Source organism: Heteronotia binoei, chromosome 2 (assembly GCF_032191835.1).
Source record: "Heteronotia binoei isolate CCM8104 ecotype False Entrance Well chromosome 2, APGP_CSIRO_Hbin_v1, whole genome shotgun sequence".
Classification (NCBI taxonomy): Eukaryota; Metazoa; Chordata; class Lepidosauria; order Squamata; family Gekkonidae; genus Heteronotia; species Heteronotia binoei.
In genome coordinates, this window is record NC_083224.1 from 188,507,266 (window position 1) to 188,531,491 (window position 24,226).

Genomic DNA, 24,226 nt, shown 5'->3' on the forward strand with positions numbered 1-24,226 from the left:
CCATGGACATGATATATGACTGGATGGATTGCTTGGGGGGATCCAAGGCAAAAATCATGTGGATCCATGAGGATCCGTGGTCCAAAAGCAAGTTTTTGGTCCCTGGCGCTGCCACGAAGCCGTGGATCCATGATTTCTGTGGTGTAAGCTGTGCCCATGGACATGATACATGACTGGATGGACGGCTTGGGGGGATCCAAGGCAAAAATCATGTGGATCCATGAGGATCCGTGGTCCAAAAGCAAGTTTTTGGTCCCTGGCGCTGCCACGAAGCCGTGGATCCATGATTTCTGTGGTGTAAACTGTGCCCATGGACATGATATATGACTGGATGGACGGCTTGGGGGGATCCAAGGCAAAAATCATGTGGATCCATGAGGATCCGTGGTCCAAAAGCAAGTTTTTGGCCCCTGGCGCTGCCATGAAGCCGTGGATCCATGATTTCTGTGGTGTAAGCTGTGCCCATGGACATAATATATGACTGGATGGACGGCTTGGGTGGATCCAAGGCAAAAATCATGTGGATCCATGAGGATCCGTGGTCCAAAAGCAAGTTTTTGGTCCCTGGCGCTGTCACGAAGCCGTGGATCCATGATTTCTGTGGTGTAAGCTGTGCCCATGGACATGATATATGACTGGATGGATGGCTTGGGGGGATCCAAGGCAAAAATCATGTGGATCCATGAGGATCCGTGGTCCAAAAGCAAGTTTTTGGTCCCTGGCCCTGCCACGAAGCCGTGGATCCATGATTTCTGTGGTGTAAGCTGTGCCCATGGACATGATATATGACTGGATGGACGGCTTGGGGGGATCCAAGGCAAAAATCATGTGGATCCATGAGGATCCGTGGTCCAAAAGCAAGTTTTTGGTCCCTGGCGCTGCCACGAACACGTGGATCCACGATTTCTGTGGTGCAACATCTGCCCATGGACATGATATGTGATTGGCTGGTTATCTTGGGGTGGCCCAAAGCAAAAATCATGAGGATCCATGAGGATCCGTGGTTTGGAAACATGTTTTTTCAGTGCTGTGGCACCACAAATTCGTGGAGGCATGATTTTTCTGGTGCTGCCTATAGTCTAAGACAGGATCTACAACATAATGGTGGTTTGATTTCATTTTTCCATAAAAATCATATGAATTCATGAGGATCCGTGCTTTGGAAGCCAGTTTTTGCATTGCTGAGGCGCCACGAATTCGTGGAGGCATGGTTTTTGTGGTCCTGCCTATAGTCTAAGACAGGATCTATAGGATTAAAGTGGTTTGATTTCATTTCAATGTAAAAATCATATGAATTCATGAAGATCCGTGTAGATCCGACTTTTACCTTTTTCCGGGAAGGGTTGCATCAATCCTTAGTTCTTGTTGTGGCCCTTTCTTACATGCTCAGGAAAATGCTGATTGACACTTTGGGGTCAGTCAGCAATTGTTCTCCAAGGGATCCTGGAGGTTTTCACCATCTTCTGGGCATGGAACAGGGATCACTGGGGATGTGTGTGTAGGGTAACCGGGGAGGTATTTGTGAATTCCCTGCATTGTGCAGGAGGGGTTGGACTAGATGACCCTGGAAGTTCCTTCCAACTCTATGATTCTAAAGTTTTATTCAAGGTATAAGCTGTCATGTGCAAGCACAATTCTTCAGATACAGACTACTCTTTATAATGTGTTATGGCATTGAAAAAGGTTACTGTATTTTGAAAAGCAAAAAAGAGGACATACTTCCAGATTGACTACTTAAAACAAGTGATCCTATGACAAATTTAATTTTAACATCCTCAGCTGTGATAACTGCTACTCGCTAACATTCCAACCCTAAAAGAGGGCATTTCCAACAGTTTCTCTAAAAGGGCTCCACGGAGGACAGACAACAACAGCCAAAAAAGAGAGGGCATGTCCTCTAAAAAGAGAACATCTGGTAACCCAAGCATAAAGATGCATTTATTTACTTCATTTATACTTCTGTTTTCTCCCCAGTGAGGACCCAGAACAGCTTCCATATCTCCCTTCTCCACTTATCACGACAACCCATTGAAATAGGTTATGTGTGTTTAAGTGTTTCGGGCCCAAGGTAACCCAGCATGCTTCCACTATGGTGGAGACTCAGACCAGAGTCTCACAGGGGTGATCAAACTGTGGCTTGGGAGCCACACGTGGCACTTTCACACATCTTGTGTGGCTCTTGAAGCCACCACTGTCCCGTTGGCCAACTTGTGGAAGGCACTTGTCTCTTTAAAAAACTTCTCCAAGCCAAGCCAAGCCAGCTGGCAGCTTGGAGAATGCATTTAAAGTTACTTTCTTTCCATCTCTCACTCCCTCCTCCATGTATTTGCCTGCCTACCTTCCAGCTCTCAAACATCTGATGCTCATGTCCTGCAGCTCTCAAGCATCTGATGTTTATTCTATATGGCTCTTATGTTAATGACCCCTGATGCAGCCAATCCTCCAAGAGCTTACAAGGCTCTTTTTTGTAAGCTCTTGTGGTCAAATATCCTGCTAGAATTCCACCCCTGTTGGAGACCATCATAAGAAGGAGAACTGAGCAAGACTGAGCAAAAAAAAAAAATTAGCAACAAAGTTGGCAGGACCCCTCTTCTAGGATAACACTTTAACCACTACACTTTTCTGGTTATTAAGATGATTATTTTGCATGTCTACTACTTACAATTCCTTTTGTTAGAATTAATAATTTCTGATCTTACAGCATAAAATTATTAAATATAAAAATATAATTATAGCAATAAATCTTAATACCACATCATTATTAATCAACTATGCTTTAAGGCATACCCATTGCCCACCATATAGGGGGAAGTTTAAAAAATGAATTATTTTTATTAATAATATTTACTTTCCTTATTCTAAGTTATTCAAGTAATAATAATAATAAATTTTATTTATACCCCACCCTCCCCGCCAAGGCAGGCTCAGGGCGGCTTACAGAACATAGCATAAGCCATGTTATAACAATAAAAACAGGATAGTACAATTAAATACAATTCACAATTAACATTAAATAATCTAAAAACAGTCTAAAACAATATAATTTAGTGGTGCTACTCAGTTGTGTTAAAGATGGCATGATGCTTATGCCAGGTTCCATCTTAGAAGGCTAGTTGGAAGAGGGCGGTTTTGCACGCCCTACGGAATTGATTAAAATCCCGTAGGGCCCGCACCTCTTCCGGCAGCTGGTTCCACCATTGGGGAGCCTTTATAGTAATTGCCTATGCTATTCCTACAGGTGTGATTTGAAATAATGTGACGGGCTATTGGGACCACAGAGGCACTAGTACAAGCCCCACAGAAACCTCTCTCCATGCAAAAATTCAAAAGCAACTAGACCAATGTATATCAACACTCTACATTCAATATAAATTCAAAATTCAATATAGTGTGTTCATACAAATAGTGAGAAATCATGCAAAAACATCATCATCCATGACAAGCCACTTTCATTCCTACAGACTCTTTATGGTGAACGTCCACAATCGTCGATGATCTTAGCTGAAGTCCGATGCTCATAAAAACCGGTCCTTACATCGTTTCGAGACTTAAAGTTCTTCTTCCAGGGACCATCTGATGTCAGTGTACTGTACAGTAGGTAAGTGGTGTCAAGGTACACGTTTCAATATCCTGTATGTCTCAATTCATTTTGCCTTTTCCCTTCATTCATAATGCATTATGCTGAAATATCTCTGCTAATTTCATTCACATCTGTTCTCCGGAGAACAGATGTGAATGAAATTAGCAGAGATATTTCAGCATAATGCATTATGAATGAAGGAAAAAGGCAAAATGAATTGAGACATACAGAATATTGGAAGGTGTACCTTATAATAATAATAATAATAATAATTTTTATTTCTATCCCGCCCTCCCCGCCGGAGCGGGCTCAGGGCGGCTCACAACACAAAATAAACACTACCTTGACACCACTTACCTACTGTACAGTACACTGACAATAGACGGTCCCTGGAAGAAGAACTTTGAGTTTTGAAACGACTTAAGGACTCAATGCACAGCAGCCAAGAAGGTCTGAGCGCCTGCTCCGGCTGCAACGGCACTGAGGATGTTCTCCGCAGCTGAGAACGAAACGTCTGGAAGGAAAACTTTCTCCAGTAGAACACGGCACTTGATCCCAAAAGATTCTACAAACCCTAATGTTACCAGCCGTGAAAACCTGAAATCTTTGACGACTTAAGGACCAGTTTTTGTGAGCATCGGACTTCAGCTATGATCAACTATTGTGGACGTTGTTCACCAGAAAGAGTCAGTAGGAATGAAAGTGGCTTGTCATGGATGATGATGTTTTTGTATGATTTCTCATTATTTGTATGGACACACTATTTATATTGAATTTTGAATTTATACTGAAGATAGAATGTTGATATACAATGGTCTAGTTGCTTTTGAATTTTTGCACGGAGAGAGGTTTCTACGTGCTTGTGATTTGGAATAATGCTGTCAATGACTATTTGTAATTCAGTTTATTCAAATTAGTCATTCTAAAGGATGGCTCCGATCATATTTTCCTATTATGATGTCTCCAATCCTCCTGGGACTAAACCCATACAGACTGAGATTTGCTTCTAAGTAGACCTGCGAGGATCGCTCCCTAGGTATTCTATTTTTCTTATTCCAGAAGGGTCACCGTTTTACTTTGCAATGCCCTACGGCATCTTAACAACTACCACCTTTACTGCGGCAGAACCTTTTGGGAGCCCAGCTGGGAGGGTTTCGTCAATAGGAATCAAACGTCCTCTGTCGCGAGAAGACTACAGGTCCCGAGAAGCTTTGCGGGATGGGACGACGGCCCGCCCGCCTTCGCGCCCGGCTTTGATCCCAGGCGGCTTAACGCGTCGTCACATCCGAGACTCCATTTCCCAAGACACGTTGCGCAGACAGCAGGGATGTGCGCCTGCGCAGTGCTCCCTCTTTCTCCTTAGGCTTGCCTGAAGTAAAAAAAAAAACCTAAGATGGCGGCCGTGGGAGCTTCGGGGGGCTCGACGGGGGCGGGAAGCGGCGGCGGCGGCGCTGGGTCGGCCCCGTCCTCCTCCTCCTCCTCAGTGGCGGCAGCAGCAGCGGCTCCGTCGCAGCCGCCGCCGTCGCAGCCGGCGGGGGCGAGCGGGGCGGAGGCCAGCACGGCCGCGGCGACGACGACCACCACGACGAGCGCGACCACCAGCGCCACGGGCGGCGGCGGCGGCTCCTCGGCGTCGTCGTCGTCTTCCTCGGCGGCGTCTGGCGTGGGCGGCTCATCGTCGGGGACGTCGGAGTCGTGGTACGTGGCGCTGCTGGGCCTGGCCGAGCACTTCCGCACGTCCAGCCCGCCCAAGGTGCGCCTGTGCGTCCACTGCCTCCAGGCCGTGCTGCCCCGCAAGCCCCCCGCCCGCGTCGAGGCCCGCACCCACCTCCAGCTCGGCTCCGTCCTCTACCATCACACGCGCAACGGGGAGCAGGCCCGCGGGCACCTCGAGAAAGCGGTGCGTCGCCCGGGGAGCGGGGGGCGGGGAGGGGTTTGGGGGCGGGTGGCTCTTCGACGGGGAGCGCGGTAGGAGCCCGGGAGCACCTTTGAGACCAACTACATTTTATTCAGAATGTAAGCTTTCGTGTGCATGCGCAGTTCGCCAGACAATGGAACGGGCTACAGTGAGCAGAGGGACATATATAGCTGGTGAGCAGTGGTTCAGAATGCAAAAGGGTACAAAGTTAAAATCCCATGGTCTCTCTCGGCTTGACTTCGCGAACGAAGATTTAAGAAGGGTGCAGTAGTCCACGTCTGCTGCAGGCTCGCTGGTGGCTGACAAGACCAACGCGGGACAGGCAGATCCGGCCACAGTGGCTGCAGGGAAAAGTCTGATTTGGGGTTGGTGCTGTAGCAGTGCGATTCTTCCTCCATCTCCTTTTGTCCTCAAGACCAGCTATGTGTGCGTTCTCAAAGGACGAGACAGCCTGGTGGATGGTGTGCCTCCATGCTTTGCGATCTGAGGCTAGGTCAGACCACTGGTGATGGTTAATGCAACAGATACCAAGGGATTTCTTCAAGGAATCCTTGTACCTCTTCTTTGGTGCCCCTCTATTTCGATGGCCGTTGGAAAGTTCGCCATACAGGGCAATCTTGGGAAGGCGGTGGTTTTCCATCCTGGAGATAGAATAGTAAAATTAACAAATTAAGAATAATAATAATAAAATTTTATTTATATCCCACCCTCCCCGCCGAGGCAGGCTCAGGGCGGCTAACAACATGTCCATAAAGTAATTTATACAAGGCTTTAAAAATCAACATTAGTCTTAAAACCATTCTAATTTACAGTTAACATAAATTGGCGATAACAATAGGCATTTCTGGTGCTAAAACCTTTGCTCTGGATAGCATTAGCGTGATCTACCCAAATCAAAGATTTTCTTAATTTGTTAACTTTACTATTCTGTCATCGGATTTTTTTTTTTAACATAGGATAAATTTATTTTAAAAATTCCAGGATATACAGAACATTGTTGGATGAAGTAGTATCAAGCAGATTAGTTCCATATATAACAAAATTTTACCATGCATAGCGTATTATGATATATATAACATTGTAGGACATCTTATTTGGCATTTAAGATAACGTCCAGTTCACCAATCAAAAAATCAATCCGTAGATAAATAAATATCTTATTAAGCATAAATGAACTGATAACTGGGCTAGAATTTTTTGACTCTTAAGCTAAGAATAATGCTTGCTCCATCCCAAGCCAAACAAAAAGGAATATTTAAAAAGAGAAAGAGGGGATAGCATAAGTTGGAAAGAATTTAACTTTGTACTACGTTGCATTCTAAACCACTGCCCACCAGCTCTATGTAGCTCTGCTCACTGTATCCCATTCCTCGTCTGATGAAGTGTGCATGCACACAAAAACTTACATTCTGAATAAAATGTTGCTCTTAAAGGTGCTACTTGACTCCCTACTTTGTTCTCTTGCTTCAGACCAACATGGCTGCCCACCTGGATCTATCATTTTGGGGGGCGGGGGTTAACTTGGAAATTTGCTCCATTGAAATGTTTATTCACAACCTTTTTAGACTCGTTTTTCTCCAGCGAGAGCTGCAGGAGGATTGCATTGTGCATAGTAACGAGTAAAAACAAAGCTGGACGAAGCCTGGTAATAATCAAGGTAGTATCACTGTCGTCGTGTAGCAGCAAAAGAAAAATAATTCAGGCTACATCTAGGATCTGTACAACGCTTGGTTAGCAAGCCTCAAGTTATTTGACTGTCTTTGCAACGTCAGATGTTTCGGGTTATAATTTGACATATAAAATGGTCCTAAGGATGGCCCATTCTGTTGATTGTCCTGACTTCTGCCTTTTGTTTTGGTGAGAAAGGCAAGCTCTAAATAATGTCACAGGGCTTTTTTGTAGGCAAAGCTCAGCAGGAACTCATTAGTATATTAGGCCACATCCCCTGATGTCACCATTGTTTTGCACAGGGCTTTTTGGAAGAAAAAGCTCAGCAGGGGCTCATTTGCATATTAAGACACACCCTCTGATGCCAAGCGAGCCGAAACTGTGTTCCTGTGCATTCCTGCTAAAAAAACCCCCTGATGTTAAATATAATACTTAAAAAAAACTGGCATATTCATGAAATTTAAAAGTATGGAGAATTACCAGTATATTGAAGAACCAAAGAGGAAGAGTTGCAAATTGCTTCACCTTGTGTGATACTTACGCACACCTTTCTTAGTTTTCTATGTTTGAAAGATGTGCAGAGTGAAAATAAAAATGTGAAAAATAGAAAATATATTTTGTGGTTTTAAAAGCCAGTCTCTTTTGGAAAGAAAGAATTTAATAAGTCATACTGTGGTTACTGCTTGATTGGGAAATCAAATGAATATAAAATATTGAATTTTTGTAGCATATTGCGGGTTAATTGTCTAAAATGAGTTGTGTTTAAACAATAAATGTTTGCTTGAAAATATGGTGTAGATGTCTACAGTATACACAGGAGGAATCATTTTTAGTACTATAGATAGCCTTACATAAAAACCTCCATACTTCACATTCTGAGTGACTAAAATCTTACATTGAAGAGCATTTTGTTCATTTGAATGATATTTTTAAAAATGATCAATATGTTTTGGGGAAGAGTGTGGGGAAAGTTATGGGGTTTTTCTCCCCCATCATTTAACATCGATGAGATTGTGTAAATGGGGGAAGGGGCCCCATTTGGATTATGAGAGGGGTGTTATATACATAGAGGGCATGATTATCCAGGACAAGGAATGTTAAAGTAGAGCTCAACAAATCCTGGGCCTCAGATTGTCATAATGCTTAGAAATTTTATCATGCTGCCTAATACATTTGGTGGTTATTTTAGGTGGTTATTTTACTGCAGCGTGAATCTGTGATCCTCAGAGGAAACACATTGGCCACTGTGCATCAATATATGTTCTGTTGTATGGCACAAATGTGATGAGGTTCTTGTCATATTTGTTTATGCTGTAGAGAATCTGCACAGTACTGATAATAGGTGAATTTGTTTGTATTGAATATTCACTTCATCAGTATATGCAGTAAAGGAAACTTTTTTTAAAAAAGCAATAATGAAATAAAAGATTGCAAAGAAGTGATTGGGTTGGTGTTAGCTTTTGCCTGTGGTGACAAGTAGAGATTACCCCTCTTTTTCCTCTAGATGCTTTTGCTATAGCATTAATAAAAATAACCAAACCATGAATAGAAATTAGGATTAGATTTTGTGTTAGTGATAATTAAGAAATGTCTTTAAAATATGTAACCCTGAAAACTGACAAATTAGTTCGGTTCTTCGATTCAGTGAACTGAATTTACAGTCAAGATCTGTAATAAAGGGCCCAATAATGACTGCTGGAAAGAGGAGGGGCTGCACGGAACTACTTGGGCTACAAGGAAGAGTGGCAGGGGGTGTTGAGAAAGAGCAATGGGAAAATCTTGACATCGCAGTTTTAAAGATAATTTAAAATATGGTAGATACATAAAAAGTAAAATGTGTGGAAATGTCAAAGCTATGGAACAAACATCTTTTTGGAAAACTGTGGAAATTTGGGGAAAGGGATTAAAAACACACAAAGCTTTCCTATAGACACTAAGCTTACTTGATTGCTGCAGCAACATAAAATACAGTATTTGTCTTCGCTTACTACAAGAAAATTACAGATATATCAAGCATTATTGGGAGAACTAGAAGCTGCTGCACCTCAGCGCATGCATCTTAATTTTTGCTCTCTTGAGAGTTGAGGGGGGCATTTAAAAGAGAAAACACCAGATTTGTAGTAATTGAAATAATGAAAACCATGAACTCTTAAATCGTGTATTATAATCATACATGCTATAGCATTTTAATTATGGATCGCGTTAGACACATGTAGTAGATCTTTGAAAATATTGCGGTACAGACATGACTTGTTCTTTAATACCGTAACTTGTCTCGTGTAAAAATCTTCATATTTCTTGTGTGTGATGCCTTGTTTTAAAAAGACTTCCACACATATTGCATAAGAGTTTGTGTTAATGTTCCACAAATTCTGCAGTTATTCCATTAGAAAAATTGAGGGAAAGGTGGGGGTTCCCAAATTTCTCCCTCCCTCCAGCCATCACATCTCTGTTGATGCATTTATCCGCAGTCTAAGCCCCACACCAAAAACGGAAAAGGGAAAAGGAAGGAGAAAAGAAAAACACAGTAGTTCAGGTACCAGCCTTAGGTTGAAAAGAAAACATTCTAACAATGAAAATGGGAGTTTTATACTAATACATTTATAATTTATAGAATTTATGACAAATGTTTCATACACGGTGTGTTTGAATGGATGGGGAGAGGGAGACGTGGAGGGGGGGACTGTGTTATCTGCTTCATCCATTAGCACAAGAGGGAAATGGAGGAAGAGCCCAGGCTGTGCAGAGTAAACATATGAAAGGTTGGAGCTTCAAGAGGGTAGTAAGAGGGAGAAAGCCGCCCTGAGCCTGCCTTGGTGGGGAGGGCGGGATATAAATCAAATAAATAAATAAAGCAACTGCTAAAGGGGTCTCTGTTCTTCCTGGATTTGCTCTCCCTCTCCCTTCAGTTTTGTGTAGTAGGGGAAGTTCAAGGGGAAAAGTAACTTGGTTGTGTTTTGGAGGAGGAGCTGAAACATAGTTCCTTTGAATTTCTCTGTATGCCATTCTGTCAGTTTCAGAAATCCCTAATTTTTTCTTTATTTCCTTTACAGTGGTTGATATCCCAGCAAGTATCCTTTTCAATCTTTTGAAAATTGAAATTGTACTTGAAAAGTTGCCACAGATTGCCTGGGTTTTAAATACCACAATGCCTTGAGCAAACCAAAAGCTTTCAGGATCCCTAGTGTGCGTATCATGACTTTGTAAATTTAAGTTTAGATCTCTTACAGTATGAAGAATTATTTAAAACTTTTAGTGCCAAAGTCTGTTGGTTTGCACAAAGATGAAATTATTACATATTTATCCCATACATATATTTTCTTTCCCTTACCTACCCTACAATGACCCTGTAAAGATTAAGATTGTGGTGAATGTCAAGGCTATTTAGGCATTTGAGCCTAGGTCTCTCCAGTAATTTGTGAGACTGTTAACTATGACACGACCACCTTTCTAATTATTAGCTGAGTACCATTTTCTGGAGGACAGGTACTGGGGAGAGGTATTGTTTGCTCCTGTACTTCTCATTAGCATTTCTTTGGCCACAGGGGATTGTGCTATATTTACATGGACCAATTGGTATGATCTTGTCGGGCTCCTCTTGGTGTTCTTACATTCTTAACTAAGATACTGCCAGATCCCTCAGTTTGAGGATGTCAAGTTTGAAGCAGCCAGCCTCCTCTCCGAGCTATACTGTCAAGAGGTAAGTAGAGAAAAGAGTAGACTTTGCTCATTGCCTCTTTGAATTCAGATCTTCTGGGGGCTAGGCTAGTAGCCAGAGAGGGAATTTTTTTTTGGTTAAAGTTGTTGATTTAATTACAGTATCACAGTGCTCGGGTACAGTTTTATCTAGGACTATGACTTTTAACTATCTTATTTGTTTTTTATAAGGTACTTGTTTTCAATATTCCCTCTGATTTCCCCTAGTTTACATCCTGAGCAGAATATAACTGCTGTCATCTTAAACTGGCAATGGGCAGTGCAAGACCCTGCGTGGCTCCAGGTTGCTGCTGAGTGGGGGTTCCTATGTTAATGAGCAGTCGCTCACATGCACAGCTTAGAGAGAACATTGATTGTTTTCTATAAAAACAAACCCAAAAAAATCAGTAATTAGATTTTGTTCTGTTCATCTGGCTTTTAGTCTATCAGAATGATTTCCTAATGAAACTGAAATGCATTTATAGTCATGTGTTCCTGGGAAACAGCTAGCATTGAGGACCCTGAAGGGAGAAAGTTCAGTTCTGTTGGTGAATGTCGGGTTGAAAGCAACCGTCATATTTGTGTGCCACCTTTCTTTCAAGGGGCTTCAAGTGATGTTATTTTCCTCTGTTTAATCTTGTGAAATATGTTGGTCTCAGAGTGAATGGCCCAAGATCACTTCATGGCAGAGTGGGGAATCTGAACTTGGGTGAAGTCTTCCCAGTCCTAATCTGACAGTAGCCACTACTCTGTATTGGCTCCGAAGAACTTTGCCTGAAAGCTTAGTGGAACCTCCATGCAAAGTTAAGGTTCCCTTTGAACCCTGGATTATAAAGACAAGCTACAGGCCTCTGTGCCTTGTTTCTGAGTTTTAAGAAGTTTTGGCTATGCTCATTGGAGGCTCTATGACACTGCTGGACTCTCAGACAGTTGGTCTACCACTTTGACTAGCAGTCCTTTCCTTATTCCTAGCCCTGTTCTTTGAGTTCCTTTAAGTGGAAATACCATGGTTTGGATGTGGGATCTTCTGCACGGAAACATGCCATACCTCTGAGCTTTGGCCTTCCACTGAACACGTGAGGCTACCTTATACAGGTTCCTCCACCTCAGTATTGTCTGTGTTAGCCAGCAGTGGTTCTTAGGCAGAAAAGGGTCTTTTCCTAGAACCTGCTGCCCGGAGATCCTTTAAACCAGAGGTGTCTGGTGCTGACCCTGGGACCTTTTGCATGCAAATCAGGCACTCTACCTCTGAGCTGGGGCATGGTTTTGGTTCACCTGATTCAGTAAAATAGTTATTTTCCTCTAGGATGAAAAAAAAATTCCATAGTCATTTACAAGCAGGTGCCTTAAATTAGAAGTTTGCACACACAAAAGGACGGGGAGCTTGTAGGGCCTGGAACGTGCTCATTTTGTCCAAAATATTTATGTTACAGTTAACTGCATTTCTTTTAAAGTCTTGCTTTCCTCCTGCTGGTTTTGTGTCCTTTCTTGAATACCTCCCCGACAATGCTCAAATTGATTTTTGTCTCTGGCTTTTCAGAACTCAGTTGATGCAGCGAAGCCGTTGCTGCGTAAGGCCATCCAGATTTCACAGCAAACTCCGTACTGGCACTGCCGCCTCCTCTTCCAGCTTGCAGTAAGTTTGTTTTGAACGCTGTCTTTAAAGTGGGTTAAAATATAGCAGAATCATTTTATCGGGTGGATAGAGTCAGTTGTGGTGTTTTCACAAGGTGGAAGGAAGTATGTGGAAGGGTTCACAGTGCAATTTTGTCTAGAGCTATGCTGAAGAAGCTTGGTCAGAGGAGCAAACCCCAGCACAGGGAGGAAGACACAACAGAGCCATGAAAAGGTAGCCCTTGAGGAGTAAGGAGGCTCACTACTTGAGGTATTAGCCCACTTCCTATCTTGTTCGCTTACCTTTCGCACACACATTTGACGCTAAGTGCTTCATGACCAAAAGGGGCAATGTTTGTCTTTCCTAATTGCTTAGGGGCAGTTTTCTTTTCTGCAGGTAGCAGCCTTGGTTGGAAGTATGGGTAGATGATGGAATTCCTTGGTTTGGCTGCCATCTTGAAATGGCAGAGCTTAATGTGATATTGGTGGGATTCACCCCCTGAAAATTAGCAGCCCTCTCTCATGAAGCTGTGCTCTGTTGACAGCAACTCTTATTTACAAGGGATGGATGATGCGGCAATCTAATGCAGTGTAGCTGAAGCGACGTACAGGCTGGAGTATAGTCACTAATGAGACACATTGTATCCCTCCCTGCACTGTGAATTTTTCAGTGATTTGCAAGCAAAGGGGAGCAGTGAGCAGAATTTAAGAACCTTGTCCTAGATCTGGAAGAGCGAAGAAACCTCACCAGGTTCTTAAGACAAGGTTTTGTATGATCTCAAACATGAGAACTGGCACAGAGCCTTAATTAAATGTTGATTTGAAAGGCTCTGTTTGTTTATCTATCAATGCAGTCTTTACATAGAGCTACTCTGAATCATCTACTTAACGGGGCTTACTTTCAGGAAGGTGTTCTAAGGATTGCATTGTATTGCTGTATTGTATTCAGGAAAGTGTTCTAAGGATTGCACCAGGCCTTTTGCTGGTGGTTGTCACTTTTTAAAAAATGTGTATTGCTAACTATCCCACTGTGGCATTAAACCCTTGAACTGCCGAAGTAAAAAAATGTTAACTAGTCAGTTGTCTGCTTTGTAATGACGCAGTTAACTTGTATGTTCAGACAGTCAGCATTCTGATATGTGAGCAGACGTGTGAATATTATGTTTTCTCTTTCTCTTGGTTTAGCAACTGCACACGCTTGAAAAAGATTTAGTGTCAGCTTGTGATCTTTTGGGAGTTGGAGCAGAATATGCCCGGGTGGTTGGGTCAGAATACACAAGGTAGGTCCCTTCCCGTCTGTTCAGGATTCTCAAGGATGACATAGAGCTGTGCAACAAGGTTTGCAGAGCCATCGTATTCGTGCTGGATTGTGACATTAACCATGAAGCTTCCTAGAAGTCCATATTGTTTCAGTACTGCTTAGCATTGCTTGCTCTGACTAGCTGTTGCTCCATACAAGTCTCATGGAGAGAGGAGGGTCTTTCCTAGCACCTGATTGGAGATGTGAAGGCCTGTGGGAAACCCCCCCCCCCCCCCATCTAGGGAGAAACTACTTTTTCTGACTATTTTTTCATTGGAAGACATGAGAAATTTGGGGGAATGCTGAACAAAACCACTCCTATTGCATACTTTTTAAAAAATGAGTGAGACTTTTTTTAAAAGAAAGTTGTACCAACTCAAAATATGTATCATGAAAATATGTGAGACAAGTGGTAATATTGCTAGTTTGGATTTGTGCTTTAAACATATAAGTGAATTGGGGGACCTGCAAGCAATGCTCCCTCTAAGTTGTGGAGTCTTATGTGCAGAAATTCCACTTCATGAGCTACTGACATGAAAGTTGTGAGCTGCCACATAAATTAGTTTACTCTGGGGCCATTGTTCCTGAGCTGACAACAATGTGCGAGCCAGAAGCTAAAAAAAACCTGAGCTAGCTCACACTAACTCAGCTTAGAAGGAACACTGCCTGCGAGGTTTGCAGAAAAATCCTAAAAGTTACATAAAATGGAACAGGGTTACCCCCCAAAAAGAGAAACATTGCCTGCACTTTCTGCAAGTACTAATCATTCTGTTTTCCATTTCTGAACCAAATCAAAAGCTCTTGTGTTAACTCTGACACAGCTCCTAATGGCACCTCTGCTGGGGGTGCCCCAGCAGCAGCCTTGATGAAGGGCCCAAGGCGGGCCTTCTTCTTCATCACACTCTGGCCAGAGGTTGGAGTGCTGGAAGGAGGCTGTGGAGTGGCCTACGCACAGGTGGGGGGGGAATCTGGGTCCTCCCGCTCCCCTCCACTTCTCTAGTCTTCTCCTTGGCCTTGCCCCCAGGGCCGCTCTTCTGCTGCCTGTCACTCATGTCACCCTTGACCAGTCTCACATAACCTGAACTGAGAGTGGAGCTTTTTACAAACCTAACTCACTTCACTGTACCCTGAACTAACTGATGCCCTGACTTCTTTTTGAAAACCCTACCACCAAAACTTTTTTGTTTTTTTGGTTCCTAACCTGTCCTTCTTTGGGTTGGGGTAGTAGTAGTCTGGTAAAGTTTAGGAGACTAGGTGATCCTGCCTCTACCTGGCTACAGTTTTTAAAAGGCTACCTTGAGATGAAGGCAATCCTTGTTATGTCCTCCTCGTTAAACTTCTCCTAACTAGATCCTGGGACAAACCAGATTTCCTTGCAAACTAGAAATTAGGTGTCCCCTATAACTTGAGAGAAGCTGTGGTTTACCCTATGCAAATCTGATGCACCAGCTTTCAGTGGCTGAAAGCAAGATGTACGGCAACTCTAGTCTCTTTAAAAGGGAGCTTGATGTGCCCTAGTAGTCACGCTGCCTTTTATGAGAAACCTAAAATCTTTTTAAACCACCCCTGTCTGGCCTAGTTGAATTTTGAAAGAAGATAAAGCCATGAACTGGATTAATTTGTTTTTAAATTTCAAAAAACACAATCCCTAAAAACACCCTTATTAGTGGGGCAGCCTATTTAGTGGCCCTAGCCAAACCGAAAGCACCCTCAGACTCCAAAAATAACTCTATAAAAACATGAAAGTGACCCACCCCACACACCAACCCCCACACCAACCAGAGGTAATTAAAAAAAAAAAAACCAAAACGTGACAGAAAGAAATTAACTTTTAACCCCCCCCCCCCCCCAAAAAAAAAACCAACCCAGAACCAGGAAAAGCGACAACAGGACAGGATGCAAAACCCGCAACAACAGAGAATAGATTCAAACAGATCACTGAGAAAAGGCCAACAAACTCAACTGTTAAAAAAGTGACCTTTTCAACAATAAAATTTAGGCCAAACAGCCCTCCAAGAACCAGAAGAGAAAGGAACAACAGCAGCACAACACAGCAGCAACAAATCAAACACAGAATCCTTTCAAAACAGTAAAAAACTTGACTTTTAACAATACAGGAACTTTACCAACCCCTCCCCCTCAAAAAACCTTCACCCTACGTAACCCCAAGAAATCCAAGCCACCCAATTCAGGAAAAGTAAAAGGACACTGCACTTTTAAAAGTCCTCTCACTAAAGTAAGATATGGGCAAATTGGCAAACCCCACCCCCACCCCTAGCAGAACCCTCTAACCCTAACCCCAAATAAGCTACCCAGTACTCACCCACCCAAATCTGGATAAGTAAAGGGACTCTGAGTCTTAAAAAGTCCTTTTACTAACTAAAATAAAAACAAGAACCCCAAGACTGTCTTACCTTAGATGTCTTCTCTTCTCCAGGCAGGTCAGGCAAGGCTAAGAGAGAGCAGCAGCAGCTGAGGCCAAGGGCCAGCACAGCACAATCTCTCTCTCACACCAACACCAACACAGCAGCAATGGAATGGAGAGGTTCTCTGGCCCTACACAGAGCAGTTTCAAAAAATACCATTGCTCTGTGATTGGCAGACAACACTGTTTACTTGGATACCCAAGGAAACAAGAGAGCAATGGCTTGGCTTTGGATTGGCTGCTGGGGCTCCTCTCCCCCTCCCTTCCTGATCCTAGGGAGGTTATGGGACAAGCGGGAAAAGGCTTCCAAAGGCGGGAAAGAAGGCAAGCAGCTCTCTTGAGGCTGCAGAAGCTCCTTTCCCGCCTTTTCCATGGAGTTCCATATACTTCCAAATATCGATTCGGAAGTATATGGGGAGCCGTATACGGTTCCCGTATAATGGCTGCAGATTGGATTCGGAAGTATACGGCGCCGTATACTTCCAAATCAGGGGTGATTCGGTGGTTTCTTCGGTTCGGCTGAACCGAATGCACATCGCTATTCAGTAGCTCTGCTGTGCGATTGAGAGCCTGGAAAAACAAGCTTTGCCTTTCCGCCTTCCTCCCCAAGGGAGGAGGCTCAGCCAGTGGAGAAAATAGAGCAGGGATGGCCATACTGTGGCTCTTTCACACATATTGTGTGGCTTTGAAAGCTACCACCACCCTGTTGGCAAGCTTGGAGAAGGCATTTATCTATTTAAATCACTTCTCCAAGCCAGCCAATGGCTTGGGAAAGGCATTTAAATTTAAACTTTCTTTCTTTCCACCTTTCTCTCCCTCCTCAATCTATTTGTTCTCCTCCCTCCCTCCCTTCCCTCCCTGCCGTCTTGTGGCTCTCAAACTTCTGGCATTGATGTCTTGTGGCTCTCAGACATCTGATGTTTATTCCATGTGGCTCTTACACTAAGCAAGTTTGGCCACCCCTGACAGAGGTTTTGTTCAGTAGCTCCTGTGCATTTGATGTAGTGGTTAAGTGTGCAGACTTTTATCTGGGAGAACAGAGTTTGATTTCCCACTCCTCCACTTACAGCTGCTGGAATGGCCTTGGGTTAGCCATAGCTATGCCCTTGAAAGGGCAGCTGCTGTGAGAGCCCTCTCAGCCCGATCCACCTTAAAGGGTGTCTGTTGTGCGGGGAGAAGATATAGAAGATTGTAAGCCGCTCTGAGTCTTTGATTCAGAGAGAAGGGCGGGGTATAAATCTGCAGTCGTCATATTCTTCAGTTGAGCAAGCCTGGCAAAGCAAGCTGTGATGCAGAAGGAAGCAGATGACAGACAGTTGCTCAGGGGGGGCTAATAGGAACCCTCTGGGGGCCTGATTCGGCCCCTGAGCCGCATGTTTGACTCCCCTGGCTTATAGAGTTTATATTTTTCTTGGCTTTCCTTGGCATCTTCCCTGCCATCAGCCCCTGCACTTTGCACATGTTGGCTTAGTGTGACTCTCCAGGAAGTTGTTCTCCTTTGAGATCTTTCACATAAGCTTTGCACGAGAACCAAAGCTGATGGTTGTGAAAATCAAAGCTCACAGATTCTGCTCTGTTTGTGCCATTTTGAATTTTGTCTATATTAAAACTACCACCCTTCCAACTCTTTGCTTTAGTGGAGAGTTGAGTTTGGTGCTTTTTGTCGGTGCGGGAGTTAGCAGAGTGAGCTTGGTGACCTGCCCGACACAGGGCTTCAGGAAAGAAATCAGCCAGACACCTGCAACTAGTGCCAAAATAGTGTATTTACAGATACATACAATAAGTGCTCACTAGTGCAGTCCAATATCTTACTCCAACAGACAAAATGCTCCGCCTACACACCAACTCTCAGAGAGAGACCTGTGTGGTCCACACACAGTCTTCTTATAGTCCTACTAGCCAATCAAGGCTGTGCACTGTCATGCTGACTCAGCAGGTTTCTTCTCTTGGCTTCTGCCGGCTCAAACCAGCCTGCTGATAAGGTCATTGTGACCTAGCATGCCTGCTAGATCACCAGCTGTCAAAACATAGCTGTCAGACTGGGTGCAGATAGATTCATTACACCAACACACCTCCTAATCTATTGAACCCAGTACACCCAACCACTGTACATAGTTTTCATGTTCACAAGCAGACAGTAATATACATTTTCATATTTACACATTCATCATTACCATTCCAGGAACTCGTCTGGGTGATAGAAAATATCATCACTGTCCTGGTCAGCCAGCTCCTTCTGGCGTTTGGCTTCAGCCTCCCTGTTCTTTGCCTCGCACTCTGCCACCCAGGCCTTCCACTTCTTAGCCTTTTCCTTCAGCATATCTTCAAACCCAGGTGGGTCTGGTTTAACTGTCAGAGTGACATAGGGTACCTTATACCTGGCAGGAGGTTTGCCTTTTGTGGTTCTAGCAGACACCCGTGGCTCTGTGCTAGGACCGGCCTTATCTTCTTCAGGCTGATCTGTTCCCACCTCCTGGGCTGGTTGTTCCGCCCCTGTGATTTGAGGTTGCACCTCATGACTTTCACGCTCTGCCTCCTGACTTTGCATCTGAGGCTCTGTGCCAGCTTTGGGCTCACCTTTTTCTGCCCCTCGGCTTGCCAACCCCCGGTCGGGAGAATGTTCCTGCTTAATTACCCTGGGCAGGACTCCAGCATCATTATCAGTAATTGGCAGGAGTACAAACTCTCTCTTATCAGAGTGTAAGTGAGGCCAGCTGGACTGCTCGTTAAACTGGGCAGTTTGACTGAGGATTATTTTCTTTCTCTTATCGCAGAAGCGATAACACCTGGCTTCTGGCTTGTAGCTCAGAAAAGTCAGGCTCTCTGCCCGGACATCCCCCTCTCTGCTGCTCTCGGAGGGGATGCCAACCCGAGCCTGTGTCCCAAAGACTCTCAAAAATCTCAAATCTGGGTACCTGTTATACAGCAACCTATAGGGCAAATTATTTACAGGTTCACACCAAACACGATTATGAATAAACACAGCACAGTACATGGCTTCTGCCCAATAACAAATTGGCAACCTTGCATCTTCAAGCATGCTGTACATTATCGTTTGCAACACAGCTCCTGTGCGCTCTGCTAGCCCATTTTCTTTCCCATTTTCCTGGGGCGTGGCTGGGTCCACTAAACGGTGGGCAATGCCCTTGTTCTCCAGCCAACATTTCAATTCATTTGAGAAGAATTCCCCCCCTCTGTCGGTCTGAATAGCCTGGAGGTTTACACCTAATTGTCTCTCAACTGCTTTGACCCATTTTCTGAACGTCTTGTACACTTCAGATTTATGCACCATAGCAAAGACCCAAGAGTACCTTGTGTGGTCGTCGGTGGCCACTAAGCAGTACCTCCTCCCCGACAGACTTTTTGGCAATGGGCCAATCACGTCCAAATGGACGAGCTCTAGGGCACTCTCACTTTCTCTTGTGCTTTCCTTAGACACAGCACATGCCCTGCTTTTGGTCTTCTTGCAGACCTGACAATTCAAGTAACATTTACAAGGTTTCACTTTTAGACTTGGCACCAATTCCAGGGTTTTTTTCAACGCTCTAAACCCGCAGTGCCCCAGTCTCCGGTGCAGTAAATGTATACACTTATTGTGCACAGGCTCATTTGACACCTGTGCCACCTGGGCACATTCATTCTGGACCACATATATTTTGCCTTCTCTTTTTCCAGTTACAAGCACCTTTCCCCCACCTCCCAGGATTTTACAGCAGGTCCTTTCAAACCTCACCTGGTATCCCTGGTCAATTAGCGTGCTAACACTTAGCAGGTTTGACTGTAGTGTGGGTACACATAACACATTTTGCAAAGTGCAATTTAACACAGGAAACTTCACATTGCCTGCGCAAGTAGCATTGGCAATGGTCCCATTTGCTAATCTAACATGCCTGTGTTCAGGAATGTCAACATTGTTCAACAACTCCTTCTTGCAGCAGAGATGGCTCGTTGCCCCAGAGTCTAAAATCCAAGCAGACCCTGTGCTCTCTACTGCAGACGTGACCAGCCGGGCTCCTTCCTCACACGGGCTGGTGGTCCTCCACTCTCGCTGCCTCCATCCACGCCGCTTCTTCCCCCTCTCTGGGCAAGCTCGAAGCAGGTGCTCTGGCGACCCACAGCCATAGCAGCGTCGGACTGCCATTGCAGTCGGCTCCTCTTTCTCAACCTTTGGCCGTCTGCCAGCAGCAAAAGCTGGCTCTCTCTTGGCTGTCTTCCCAGACGAGCCGATAGCCGCACGCTCCTCAACCCCCGGACAGCTCACTGCCGCAATCCTCTCTTGGAAATCAAGCAGGTGGGCACAGACGTACCCCATTGTCAGGGTCGCTACGTCCACTGTCTCCAGGGAAGTTATCAGGGGAGTAAACTCAGGCGGCAACGATGACAGTAAAATGTACACTCTGTCATCTGGAGCTACAGTCTTGCCTCTGGCCTCAAGCTCAACGAAACAGTCCGTTAGCTTCTTGATGTGGTCTTTCACACACCCTCCAGCTGGCATAACAGTGCGAAACATCTTCCTAGTCAAGGCCATAAGGGAGCCAGCAGTGGTACTAACATGAACCCCACTGAGCGCGTCCCAGGCAGCCTTGGGAGTGTCCTTCCCTCGCACATATACTACCTGGTCATCTCCTATAGCCAGCACGATGTTTGCCAGTGCCTTATCGGCTAACACAGTCTCGGCAGGAGATAACGCTGCAGGGGGATTTCTCACAAACAGCCATTGCCCTTCACGCTTGAGGTAGTGTTCCATTCTCAGGCTCCACACCGCGTAGTTGGCTGAGTTGAGCTTCTCAACGGCCACTGCGAGCTGCTGCTGAGCCATGATGCCGACTCCTCCACACAGCTGGCTGCCGTCGTCCCTCTGGCTCTCAAAACGAGATAGCTGGTGCTGCTTTGTCTTTCAACCGGCGTTCCTCGCCTCCGGCTCTTTCCAAACTCTCGGCCAGCTCAACTCTCACGGTGCTCCTCCGCGCAGCGGAACCGCCCTGGGCCCATAACCCTGTCGGTGCGGGAGTTAGCAGAGTGAGTTTGGTGACCTGCCCGACACAGGGCTTCAGGAAAGAAATCAGCCAGACACCTGCAACTAGTGCCAAAATAGTGTATTTACAGATACATACAATAAGTGCTCACTAGTGCAGTCCAATATCTTACTCCAACAGACAAAATGCTCCGCCTACACACCAACTCTCAGAGAGAGACCTGTGTGGTCCACACACAGTCTTCTTATAGTCCTACTAGCCAATCAAGGCTGTGCACTGTCATGCTGACTCAGCAGGTTTCTTCTCTTGGCTTCTGCCGGCTCAAACCGGCCTGCTGATAAGGTCATTGTGACCTAGCATGCCTGCTAGATCACCAGCTGTCAAAACATAGCTGTCAGACTGGGTGCAGATAGATTCATTACACCAACACTTTTTGCTATGCAACACTGGTTGTTTTAGTTAGAATTCTGAAGCATTATTTCTTTTTTTTTTTCCCCTCTAGAGCATTGTTTCTACTCAGTAAAGGCATGGTAAGTAGAGGTTTGGGGCTTTTCTGGACAGGGGTCTGTTAATGGAATATAATTTTCCCCCTGATTAGAAGACTACGGCTCCTGCTGCTCAACTATTACTGAGCAGCAGGAGCACACAGAATGTGGTCTTCTGGCAGACTGCTGGCCATTGTTCAGTTCCCTCCTCACCGCCCCCCCCCAAGTGAAGCAGTTCACATCCTGATCAGAATATACCTGCTGTAATCTCGAAATGGGCAAAAGGCAGTGCAAGACCCTGTATAGCTCCTGAGTGAGGCTTGTTGTGTTAATGAGCTTAGAGGGAACACTGCAGCAGGCCATCCTGTTAAGACAGCAGAATGAGGAGAAGAGCATAATGTATCTGGCCAAATAATGTGCTAGGTTTGAGTCCAGTAGCACCTTGGAGACCAACAAGAATTTCAAGGTATGAGCTTTTGAGAGTCAAACCTCCCTTCATCAAATAAAGTAGGAATGGAGATACCTAAGAACATAAGAGAAGCCATGTTGGATCAGGCCAATGGCCCATCCAGTCCAACACTCTGTGTCACATAAGAGAAGCCCTGTTGGATCAGGCCAGTGGCCTCTCCAGTCCAACACCTTCCCTATGAAGAAAGGTTGAAACGCTTAGGGCTCTTTAGCTTGGAGAAACGTTGACTGCGGGGTGACATGATAGAGGTTTACAAGATAATGCATGGGATGGAGAAAGTAGAGAAAGAAGTACTTTTCTCCCTTTCTCACAATACAAGAACTCGTGGGCATTCGATGAAATTGCTGAGCAGACAGGTTAAAACGGATAAAAGGAAGTACTTCTTCACCCAAAGGGTGATTAACATGTGGAATTCACTGCCACAGGAAGTGGTGGCGTCCACAAGCATAGCCACCTTCAAGAAGGGGTTAGATAAAAATATGGAGCAGAGGTCCATCAGTGGCTATTAGCCACAGTGTGTGTGTGTGTGTGTGTGTGTGTGTGTGTGTGTGTATATATATATATATATATATATATATATATATATATATATATATATATATATATATATATATATATATATATATATATTTGGCCGCTGTGTGACACTGAATGTTGGACTGGATGGGCCATTGGCCTGATCTAACATGGCTTCTCTTATGTTTTTATGTTCTAACACTCTGTGTCACATAAGAACATAAGAGAAGCCCTGCTGGATCAGGCCAGTGGCCCCTCCCGTCCAACACTCTGTGTCACACAGTGGCCAAAAAAATAAATAAATAATACACACACACACACACACACACACACACTGATGGACCTCTGCTCCATATTTTTATCTAACCCCCTCTTGAAGCTGGCTATGCTTGTATCCGCCACCACCTACTGTGGCAGTGAATTCCACATGTTAATCACCCTTTGGGTGAAGAAGTACTTCCTTTTATCTGTTTTAACCTGACTGCTCAGCAATTTCATCGAATGCCCACGAGTTCTTGTATTGTGAGAAAGGGAGAAAAGTACCTGAGTCCTTATATCCATTCCTGCTTGAATCTGTTAAAGGGAGCTTTGGCTCTACAGTGCTCCTGTACTCAAATCTAGCTGTTCTGCTGTAGACCAATCCGGCCACCCTCTGAAGCATGCTCTTCCACTTTTATGAAGTTATTGAGTGTCAAGCAAAGATGCTCCACGTCCCTGAGAATGCAAGTGAATCCTTTTAAGTTTTCTGTTCTTCCTTTTGTAGCTGCTTCTCATGGAGAGGAAACTGCAGGAGGTCCACCCGCTGCTGACTCTCTGTGGGCAGATTGTGGAGAACTGGCAGGGAAACCCCATTCAGAAGGAGTCGCTGCGGGTGTTCTTCTTGGTGCTGCAGGTGACGCACTACCTGGATGCCGGTCAGGTAAGCTGATGCGCTGAGGCTGGAGTTTTTCCTGTCTGCTGCAGTTCAGAAGATGGCCTTTGAAGCAGAGGAGGCCAGTTAACAGTTTGGAGGCTGCATCTACCCTATCCCCCCCCCCCCAGGGCAGCTTTTTGTTGCCCTGCCTTTTTAAACAAATCTGGTGAAGTTTTGCACACGAAGTAGAAGAACAGATGTTTTCAAGCTGTAAGAACTTGATTTGACATAGGCCTACTTTTTCTGTTTTGCATTTAACCGTTGTGTGTGCTTTATCATGCAGCTGGACATTGCTGGGTGGGGGGATGTCCATTTGTTTGGCAAAGTACACACTGGACTCAAAAGACACCCACCACCCCCTGGTAAAGATCCTTTCCCTGGAAATGACAGACTTTGGCATTCTCTGCTTTCAAGCAGCCTGTCTCTCTTGTGCTGCAGAACAGACTAGACCTAGTGAGGAAGGGCTGTGACTCATACCGATTTCTCACTAGCGTTGAGAAATCTGACCCAAGGCTTCCGTTTTCCACTGTGTAAGTGATCGATTTCTCACCAGTTGCTCTGCGGGCTGTATTTTGATGTGCAGTTCCCTCCAGTTCCCCTCGCGGCTTTGTGATGCTGTCTTTTAAAGATTAAGAAACTGAGGGGAACTGGAGAAAGCTGCGCATC

The 24,226-nt window shown here is 44.7% G+C and overlaps 1 protein-coding gene across 1 annotated transcript in view; it reads left to right on the forward strand.

Moving 5' to 3' along the window:
* Positions 1–4,973: 4,973 nt before the first annotated feature.
* Positions 4,974–24,226, forward strand: part of MAU2 (MAU2 sister chromatid cohesion factor) — a 58,921-nt gene continuing 39,668 nt past the window's right edge. Inside the window, exons 1-7 of the mRNA XM_060232694.1 lie at positions 4,974–5,480; positions 10,220–10,237; positions 10,801–10,866; positions 12,403–12,498; positions 13,662–13,756; positions 21,680–21,707; positions 23,411–23,566. Of these exons, the coding sequence (XP_060088677.1) occupies positions 4,974–5,480; positions 10,220–10,237; positions 10,801–10,866; positions 12,403–12,498; positions 13,662–13,756; positions 21,680–21,707; positions 23,411–23,566 (966 nt within the window). The remainder of the gene's footprint in view (positions 5,481–10,219; positions 10,238–10,800; positions 10,867–12,402; positions 12,499–13,661; positions 13,757–21,679; positions 21,708–23,410; positions 23,567–24,226) is intronic.